This window comes from Hibiscus syriacus, unplaced genomic scaffold, assembly GCF_006381635.1.
Source record: "Hibiscus syriacus cultivar Baekdansim isolate YM2019G1 unplaced genomic scaffold, ASM638163v2 tig00116989_pilon, whole genome shotgun sequence".
Taxonomy (NCBI): Eukaryota; Viridiplantae; Streptophyta; class Magnoliopsida; order Malvales; family Malvaceae; genus Hibiscus; species Hibiscus syriacus.
The window spans coordinates 1,174,875-1,185,763 of NW_024063508.1; the positions used below are offsets into that span (position 1 = coordinate 1,174,875).

Below are 10,889 nucleotides of genomic sequence, written 5' to 3' on the forward strand. Positions count from 1 at the left end.
ATCAGTTTTTTTATAGATTATATCAAAATTTAAGTTGCATAATTTTGCATAGCATTCTAAATTCTTCCTTAATGTTGGAAATGAACTCATGGATTGATTTCTGTGTAGAAAATGACGTTTTAGAACGGCTCCACTGGGTTGCATTCAATTTGAGATGTAGGTCATGAATAGAAACATCTAAACTTAAATTTTACGTACTTTTGTTGCAGGGCATCGGTACGCAGGTCAAAGGTTTCAATGTCTATTTTTTTGTATTAATACTTGACCAGGATATCGATACTTGGTCATAAATATCATACTCATTATATTAGTATCCAAACTAATGCCAGCCAATTGTAAAAATCACGAAGTGATCCTCTGACTTCACAAAAGCTACTTACCCTGAATTCATAAATTGCATTAAATAAAGGCCCTCATCTTAACAGCATTTACAGTAGCCATTTACAATTCTATCCCCCCCCCCCCAACACCCCGGATTTCATATTATTCCCCATGGCATCCATGATTAGCATATTAACAGCATCTATCAATCTAAATTTTACATCTCAAGGTCTTAACCGCACAGCCTCTTTTATCACAGCAGGTAGAGTTAGTTCAACCTAATCTTTAATTTTTCACCCCTGGCATTTCATTATTATGCAAATAAAATCTAATTTTAGGTTGTAAATTTTGAAACAAAAGGAAATTTGTTCCATATCGTTGTCTATTTAAAAAAGTGAAACACGTCAGTTAACTCCTTTTATATTTTTAAATTTTGAAGGAAAAAAAAACATCATAATTAACCAACACTGAAAATTCTTACATCAATCGTGATCCATCATTTGAGCAGCTTCTGATGTGAAGATTCCAAATATGAGATCACATGATCAGCTGCTTTGCACCCAGAAGCAATCGATTTGCCCACTGATAATCTGCCTTTGTGGTTACCTACCGACGTCCGACTTGGTTCATAGTCCATACAAGCAAAACAAAGGAACGAATATTAGATATTTGTATGTTCATTTTCTATTTCAAGCTTTTACATATAAATAATGGTACCACACCTGTACCTATACTCAAATGTGCCTGGCAATAATACTTTAAGAAAAATGAAGAGTTCGGGATGAGTTATTATATCATAAACTTAACTAGATGGGCAGCCAGTTACCTGCATAGAAGAATCCGGGAAGATCTCTCTCCATCTTTTCAATGGCTTCCAATACCGAAGAATAGTTACGGCCATATAACGGAAACGCCTTGCTCCAGAAGAAATGACTGCCATTAGGAAAGTTTCGAGTTCTCAGGATGACATAGATATACATTTCGAATTCAAAACTCCCTGTACATAACTTTAAAATTTTAACAGACTGCAGTGTTGTATATGAAATGCTAAGGTAATGGTTAATGTACTTCAAGAATGTGGGTTCTCCCTCCACTCCCAACAACTGCCGAAGGTCAGAAGTGACAATATGCTTCAACTCGTCTCTATAACAACGGTTACCAATGAGAATTGTTAGCAAAACAGATGATGTATGAAAAGAGAAGTAAAGAAAAAGCAATTAATTTTTCTATACGTCAAGGCTTTTGCGAGCTCCTTATTTCGACTTCCTCCAACAAAGGTAGTATAGATGCAAATCATTAGGTGTACGATCAGGGAACATTACAGACGAAAAAATTGTACCTGAAGAAGAGACAATACATGAAAAGAACACACTAAGAAAACAAATACAAGTTAATCTTTTATGCACTGTACCATAGTGAAGAATTACCGAGAGTTTTTAAACCATTTTGCTGCTCCTTTGAAGGTACAAGAACTCCAAATCCTTCAAGGGGTTTCTTGACATTCTCGTTCTTAAAGGTGGTAATTATAACGGACAGTGGCACATAACTTACCTGTATTTTAAATGGAAAGAGAAGACGACCATAAAATTATAAGGCATTTTTTGCTCATGCAAAAAATAAAAATCATTTGTGCACAATGCATTCCAGTGTAAATTGAGGAGGAAACTGACAATCTAATTTTAAGCATTTTTCCTCAAATCAAATTGCAGAAGCAAATACCTCAGGTATGAAATTCAGTGGAAAGACCTTTCCTCCTCTTGTAATTTTCATTTCTTTGACATTGCACAGTGGAGCCTGCAATTTACAAGTTCATTTTCTGCTAATGATGATATCTTTCAACATATAATTATAAAGAGTATCTTGTAATTTTCATTTCTTTGACATTGCACAGTGGAGCCTGCGATTTACAAGTTCATTTTCTGCTAATGATGTTATCTTTCAACATATAATTATAAAGCGTAGCATGCATTCTTGTCAGCACGCAAGATAATAATGTGTTGGAAGGAGAAAATAAGAATAATTACAGTCGATAGATTGTAAACTAAACAAAGCTCAACTAACCGTCATTATTACAGCATCAAATGATGAACCTTGTGAGCGCTTGTCTCGATCAGAAACATAAGAGAGAGACCAATTGTCTGATGTAGATTTCCCGTCATGATTGTAAGATAATGATAAAACCTTTGATTTCAGTTTAAGGTTGTCTTCGGAAAGATTTTTGCTCAACATATCAGCAAGTGTCTGCAAAATACATCAGCAAATAAAGGACCATTTAAGAGAAAAAGGTCTGCAGTAATATCATTAGAGTATAAGTTAACAAGGCTACATCTGATTCATATTACCAATGCTAATGGAAAAGGGAATAAGAAATTTACTGAAGTTAAGAGAACAGATATAACCAATATTTTGATTAAAATTGTACCCTGAGAACAATCTGATAAGGAAAAGGTATGTAAACAAATGGCTGGAATTAAGTAATGCATTGTTCACATATTTCAAATGGTAAAAAAAATGACACTGAGGTTTTTGTTTAATATTTTTGCAATTGCTAATAAAATTCCACCATATGTTTAACAGCGTTCAGAAATTTTCTAACATGTGTTTCATGGAAAATTTTCCACTGCGTTATCTATAGAACAGTTTCATGAGGAAAACTTGCCTAATTTCTCCATCCATCATCAAGCTATTTAAAGTATGTAAAAAGAGGTTCTACAAAATAATTCAGATAAAGCTTCCACCAAAGTAAAGAGGGAAAAAAAGGTACTGAATAAACAATCCATGTTCATGATTAGGAAATATGCAAGATATAGATCTTCATTAAAGAATACCGGTTAAAATGAAAGTTGTAAAAACAGTACAATAAGTAAATTCCATAACGAATAATTAAAGTCAGTTCAATATAGAAAGAATACAGCAAAATTGAATTGGCACAAAAAAATAGCTCATAACAGAAGAAGTTAAACATAAGTTGGTTACCTGCATTCCACCCTGGAAGGAAAATGTGCCACGAAGAGCCTTCCTTTTCACTTAAGTTTTTGTTTCTTCATGATTTTCCCTTTTGGTAAAGAAGATAGATTTAAATGTTCCAACTATGATGGAGCCAAACCTGACAAGCAAGAATCATTTGTGAACATGCAGTAAACCTGAACTATTTTAAGAATATAATGGATCAAGATAATAAAAATTCATGATGCAGCTAGATATGTTTTTTAACATACATTGGTGGCAGATTTTAGTTAAAGTAAGTACCAAAATGCCTAATGCAAATCTTAATGTCCTCTTGTAACTTTAAACAAATATCAAAGAGGCCAAAACTATAGTTTAAGTGTTCAAGATTAAATGTTTTTCATGTAAAAAAAATGATATAAAATTGCAAAAGAATCAAGATAACAATTGGAAAGTCCCTAATCGTGGTTTTATCAGCAGTTATCCTAAACCACAGGCTACTAGTTTCATACTAGTACTAGTGTATAATCAGTCATCCAGTGCCTTGGGAAAGTAATAACAACTTCCTGTAGTCCTCCCTTTTGGAATAAGCAATTTAGTGAGTCTAGGTACAAATTAACATCAAATCTAAACTTATAAATTGAAAGGAAAATTTCCAAAATTTTCAGCCGAAAATGATATGGAGGAATAGAAGAAAGGTTGTAAAACCTTTGCTCAAGATCAAATAGCTCTGGAAAGGAATGGCGCATCTGTTTTAAACATAACAAAGTGAAAGGATGGAAACAAAGCATCAGCAACAAGAGCCATTTCACAACTCAATCAAGGACCACGGCTCTTGAAAGAAGCCAAAAAAGTAATTCTTTATGTAAAAGGAATGAAAATAGGTGTATGTTCCTTCCATGACACTTAAATAGATTAGTCAAAGATATGGCGCATTACTCACAGAAAGAGAATCGGGATCTCCACCACTTGTGCCACCAACAAAGGGATCAACTAGGTAATCCACAACCTTATAGAAACAAAATCAGTAAGTAAATCAACGTCAAAGTTCAATCTGTTGCACTGTTTCAGGTAATCTTCAAGTTTATTTTCAATTCAGTCAAGTATCAGTGTTTTCACATGTCATGCAGAACCCTAGTAAATAAAGAAAACCTAAGATGATATATTTGGTGAAATGGTTTTGGAAAATATAGCATGCACGGACTAAAGGAAGTAGAAAGCAAAGCATACCTCTTGCCCAAAATGGCGCTGGAAGAATCCTCCCACACTGCATGAAAATTAAAAATATACGGTAAAGAAACAAGACATTTCTTCAAACAACACAAGTAAAGAGAAACAGATAAACAGAAGTATGAAATCAATAACTATAGTTTATCACCTTTCCTTGATTATCAGCATCAGATACTTTTGAGGTGTCACTTTTCTTCCACAAAAAAGGCTCCAAAATAATCTGGAACTGCAAAAGCAGAACTGAATCTATATAGGAATATTATGAACAAAAGCAATTAAAGACAACAAGGTAAGGCAAGCTCCAGTTCACAATATGACTGTTGATACAAAAATAATATCTCAAAAAGACTGCAGAATATGCTAATTGACTAAAACAAGACTTCATTTTTTGTTATCCACTGGATACGTCCAAAATAGCTCTGATAAACAAACCTTTGATTTTGCTGAAAGAAGTTTGTTTGTGAATAATGCAATGGGATTTGAGGGAAGCTAACATCAAAAACAAATCAAGCAGAGATAGTGAGCACAGTTAGATCCAGGAACCAACATATCTCAGGCCATAAGAACCTTACTTAGAGAATATGTAAACTCAAAGAGCAGTAAAGGTGGTAGAAGCATACCAATACAGGCACCCCATTTCTCACAATATACCGTTTGTTCTGTGCAGTTGGCTGCATTAAATCACCAATAATCAAGTTAATCCAAAAAAGTATTACCCTCACTTTTTAGTATCATCCTTCAAGAACTTTGAAGCTTTTAACTAAAACCAGAAATCTTGCACAGCATGGAGAAAGCGATGGAGCGGAATGGGTGGTCAGAACACCCACCACCACCACAAAATAAATAAATAAATAAATAAACACACACAAAAAAAATGTTCCTAATTTTAAAAATATTTATATGGAATTTAATTACATATAAGTTATCAAGTTTAGAAAAGTATAAAAAGTAAATTTTACTGACTTTCATTCCATAGAGCTGAGAATCCTAGTTCTGTTCTGTCACTGTTGCATGAAGAATAAACAAACTTACAACTAATAGCACCTAAATCATCATTTACAATGGAACAGATAGAACTACAGAATATTAGAAATACTTACAACTTGTTGCTTATCTTGAATACCAAGATCATCAAACAAACTTCTAACTTCGATCTCACTTTCAGTCTGCACTAATAAATTAAACATTCACATCAAAAGCAACTTCATCATTGCAGTTTAAATTTTACACGCACATATACCATCTCTTTAACAAGAAAAGCAATTAAAAAGAAAGATCAAAATATGCTTTCAGTCCTTGTACTTAACAAAATTTGAGATTTGGTAATGTATGCAGATTGAGCTCATAATGCTTTGCTTCTAAAATTAAGTTAGTTTTATTGTACGGATGTAGTGATGGTAAGTTTTGAAGAAAATAAAAAAACTAATGTGTTAACAATTAGAACTAGAATTTTTAAATAGAGTGTTTAATTTTTATTTTTACAAAGAAAAGAGAGAAAGAAAGAACTTTCACCATCGTATTTGCGCCTTCATCCCATATCAAACCCTCCCTCGAAACACTTCTTAATTTCCCTCCAGCTCTTCCTTCGGCTTCAAACACCGTAACATATAAACCTTGTGATTTCAACTTGTAAGCCGCCGCGAGTCCACTTGATTTTAGTCGATTTTCCAAAAACAAAACAAAAAATGTAATAATCTTTCACGTTTAGTGAAAAAAAAGTTCATTTCCAAATTTCAAAAAGTAAAATTAGCAAATTAAAATTTCCAAATTCCATTTCCTTCAAATATCTTCTTTATTTTCTCAAAATCAAATAATCAGAAAAATTACACAAAAGAAAAAAAAAATAGAGCTAGAAGAAATGTATAGAGAGTAAAATTCGAAACCGTACCTTACGCCAGCGCCAACGACAGCTACACTTTTAGCAGAAGCTGAGAAAGAAAACACTTAAAAATCAGAACAAAAAACCTCAAGTCATTGCGAAATTAGAATTTGCAATTGAATTTTAATGAACTATTTGATATTCAGATGAGAGATAAAGGTGTAGTACGCTGGTTTTTGTTTTCAGTTGATGCCATTTCTTTGCGGGTTTCTAGATTCCAGGCTGGGGAGATATTTAAGTGGTGTTTGGTTGGTCGGGAATTTCATTTTTGTTTTATTATAAATAGTAGAACTTTTGGGATATATTATCGGGAATATCATTACCTCCCTTCCCTTAGGTATTGTAATATTACCGGTGTTTTGGACTAAAATGCCCTTAAATTTTTATTTTTTTTCAAAAATATCATTCTTCTATCATTGAATAATAAAAATTCTACGAAGATTAAATTACAAATTTATCCTTAAATTATTTTATATTTACAAAAAAAAATTTATAATTAAAATTTTATATAAAGTTCAGGGATTAAAAAAAATTTACCCTTTCATTAAACTTTTTTTATATTTTTAATTTTGTAAAAATATTTATATAAATATTGTGAATTTTTTAAAGAAAATATATAAATATTTTATAATTTGTAATATTATACAAATATATAATAAGGACAATTTGGTCAAATATACATTCAAATAATCTTTTATTCTTTAACCAAAAATAGTAATCTTACATTCCTGCTAAACCAACCAAACACAAAATACAACATTCCCAGTAATCCTATTCCCTGATAATCTTTTATTCCCACTGGTAATTTTACATTCCGTGAACAAAACACACCCTAATAGTTTTGGTCTCGTTTTGGGCACTTTTGGTCTACTTAGTTAGGTTCGCGATTAACAAGGACCCATGAATTTTAGCATTCTAAATATAGTCCAAGAAAGATTTTAAAAGCTATCTTTGAGCCTCTTTCTTATTCGAGGACCCATGAATTTTAGCTTTCTAAACATAGTCCAAGAAAGATTATAAAAGCTATCTTTGAGCCTCTTTCTTACTCCGACTTGCAGGATGTTTTATTGTGAGACGATTAAAATAAGATTATTAAACATTGTGATCAGTTAGAAAGTTAACAGGTTAAAAGTGAAATTTAAAATGTTATAATTCGGAATTAGAAAAGTTATCTGTATCGATAACAATAATGGTTGCAAATGAAAATGTTATTGTTATATGTAAAATGGGCAAAGAAAAAATTGACTTTAAGAATTTAGGTTCACAGTCGTAAAAGTTATCAATCGTAGTAACATAACAAGTTGTACATAAAATGTTATTAGAGTTTAGCTGATGAGACCTTAGATATTCATACGGTAACAAAATAAGTTAAAAGCTAAAAATGTTATGAATATCTATAAGAAATTTAGTTGTGTCTAAGAATGTTATTGTTCACTAAGAAAGTAGGTTGCAATTTGGAATGTTAATTTTCTTTGTAATAAAATCGATTGCGCCTAAAATGTTACCAGAGTTTAAGCTGATGGGGCCTTATACATTCCTATGGTAACAAAATAAGTTAAAAGCTAAAAATGTTATGAATATCTATAAGAAATCTGGTTGTGCCCAAGAATGTTATCGTTCACTAATAAAGTAGGTTGCGATATGGAATGTTATTTTTCTTTGTAATAAAATCAGTTGTATCTAAAATATTACCAAAGTTTAAGCTGATATGACCTTAGACAATCTCATGATAACAAAATAAATTAAAATCTAAAAATGTTTTAAATATCTATAAGAAATAAGATTGCCCCCAAGAATATTATCAGTCGCTAAGAAAGTATGTTGCGATATGGAATGTTAATATTTTGAGTAATAAATTTGGTTGTACCTAAAATATTACTAGATTTTAAGTTGATGTGACCTTAGATATAACCACAGTAACTAAATATGTTAAAAGCTAAAAATGTTATGAATATATATGATAAATCTGGTTGCGTCAAGAATGCTATTTGAAGAAGTATTGATATTTATTCTGATTGAATTGAGATAAAAAAAATTAAGAAGGCAGTTAGACATTTTAAATATTGATACTTAATATTTGATGATCGATACTTTTAAATATTGAAAATTTGAAGATAAGATCGAAATTTAAAATATAGATATTAATCTATGATGATCAATACTTTTAAATACTGAAAAAGTTGAAGATGAGACCGAAAGTTAAAATATCGATACTTATACGGTGATAAACGATACTTTTAAATAGTGAAAAAGTCGATGATAAGATCGATAGTTAAAATATCAAAACTTATGCGCTGATGATCGATACTTTTAAATATTGAAAAAAGTTGATAATGAGATTGACAGTTAAAATATCGATATGCATGCACTGATGATCGATACTTTTATATATTGAAAAAGTTGATGAAGATATGATCGATAGTTAAAATATCGATGCATATATTATGTTGTTCAATACTTTTTCATTTATATCAATATTTATGCTCTGATGTTCGATACTTTTTTATGTAAATATTGATACCTATATATGAAGCTCAATATTTTGGCTTTAAAAAATGTTCGATATAAAAAAATATCGAGACAGTTGATCTGAGGGTCGATGCTTTGGGTGAAAAAATATTGATGAAATCAATTTGAAATTTGAAATATTGATACATATGACATAATGTTCGATATATTTGATAAAAATATCGATACATATGACTTGAGGTTCGATATTTTACTTTGAAAATTTTGCTGGAATTTAGTTCAAAATTAAATATCAAAATGTATGCAATAGGTTAAGGTTCATGATTGAGGTAATTGTTCAAGTAATATGTATTAACAAGCAAAGGCGGGAAAAAGTCACATGCAATACAATTCAAAGCTAACTTGAGTCATGTGAGAAAAGAAAAATCAATAAAGTCACATAAGAAATGGATTCTTTATTGCGTTCCCCATTAGAATGGAATCTTTACTATGTATGAAATGGAATATTTACTGTGTAAGTCCTATGTATTGTGTAGAGAAATACAATTTTATTGAACTCGACATATATATCCAAAAATATTCATTGTGTATTGTGAGGCGAAATCTTTTGAAATTTCATTTGAATAAGACATTGAATCGTTCAATTTGATGAATCATGTGTCAAACAAGGTTGGTACAAAGGAAAACATGAAATTGTCATCACTAAGCTATAGGTTCCCTATAGGTCTAGTTCAACAAGATTCAATAATGGACTATCAGAACAATAATGCATCAATTTTGTAAAATGATTAAGACATACATATCAAATTTAGTAAGATATGTTGAATTTTTTTGTTGATTATGCTAAAGTAGATACAGACTATTACAGTTTGTAACACTCATTTCTAGTATACGTTTCCGTACACAAGTCATAGGTGTCACATGACTTATGAAACCATTTACTCATTTGTAACACCACTATTTTTTTCCGAACTTCAAACCAAACATTTTGATACAATAATAAAACATTCCTTGAAATATATTACTAAAATCTATCACCTTAAAACCATTACTAAACATATTTCTTAAATTCGATTACATGTCAGCTAAGTTTCAAAATAAACATGATTGTCCTACTGTTACTGATGAGTCAACCTTAAATTGATGATAGTTATTGATGTTGCACTCCTTACTCGGCTACTCTTTGGATTTTACCTACGTGTGAAATCAACACATGTTAAATATTCACTTAGTGAGGCATAATTCTATAAATGAAAATACAATTTATTCATAAACATGTCATGACTATCAACACCGGGATAATTCGTATACTTCATGAAAACCCTTTACAATCATTTTAGTTAAACTAATAATTAGCTTCGTTTATGCCGAAATACACTGTTTTTCATCTAACTTGCATTAGTAGCACCTTTCTGCCAAATGCACATTTAGACATTTAACATTTAATCTAACTTGCATTATTGACACCTTTCTGCCAAATGCATAGTTAGGCCTTTCATCTAACTTGCATTATTGACACCTTTTTGCCAAATGCACAATTAGGCATTTCATCTAACTTGCATTATTGGCACCCTTCTGCCAAATGCACAGTTAGACCTTTCATCTAACTTGCATTATTGACACCTTTCTGCCAAATGCACATTTAGGCCTTTCATCTAACTTGCATTATTGACACCTTTATGCCAATATGCATAGTTAGGCATTTAACTAATCATCTAACTTGCATTATTAGCACATTTATGCCAATATGCACAGTTAGACATTTAACTTTTCTTCATTCATTTTAGAGCATTTCATACTCTAAATCTTAATCATAATACCATTGTTATACACTTAAGGAAAGTATATCAGATATTGTAAAATATACATTAAATCAAAACATTCTAAGTTGACTCATTGCTAGTCTTCCTAATTTTTATATAAATACAATAAATGCATTCACCTTATATACCTCCATAGTATGCCGAAATGGCGTCCAACTACTCTGCAACTTTACCCTTGTCCATTTTCTTGCTTGACTCGGGAGCTTGATTATGATCTACAC

At 31.1% G+C, this 10,889-nt stretch overlaps 1 protein-coding gene across 1 annotated transcript; it reads right to left on the minus strand.

Annotated features, from left to right (window-relative positions):
* Nucleotides 1-757: 757 nt before the first annotated feature.
* LOC120193090 (protoporphyrinogen oxidase 2) lies at nt 758-6,525 on the minus strand. The gene is given in 18 exon segments (XM_039195701.1): nt 758-927; nt 1,148-1,254; nt 1,390-1,464; nt 1,554-1,607; nt 1,609-1,660; nt 1,749-1,872; nt 2,041-2,115; nt 2,383-2,562; nt 3,298-3,427; nt 3,976-4,016; nt 4,211-4,276; nt 4,498-4,534; nt 4,647-4,723; nt 4,930-4,986; nt 5,118-5,168; nt 5,598-5,663; nt 6,010-6,145; nt 6,386-6,525. Coding segments are annotated over 17 exon segments (1,305 nt in total). The 5' UTR covers nt 6,013-6,145; nt 6,386-6,525; the 3' UTR covers nt 758-817.
* Between the last annotated feature and the right edge of the window lie 4,364 nt (nt 6,526-10,889).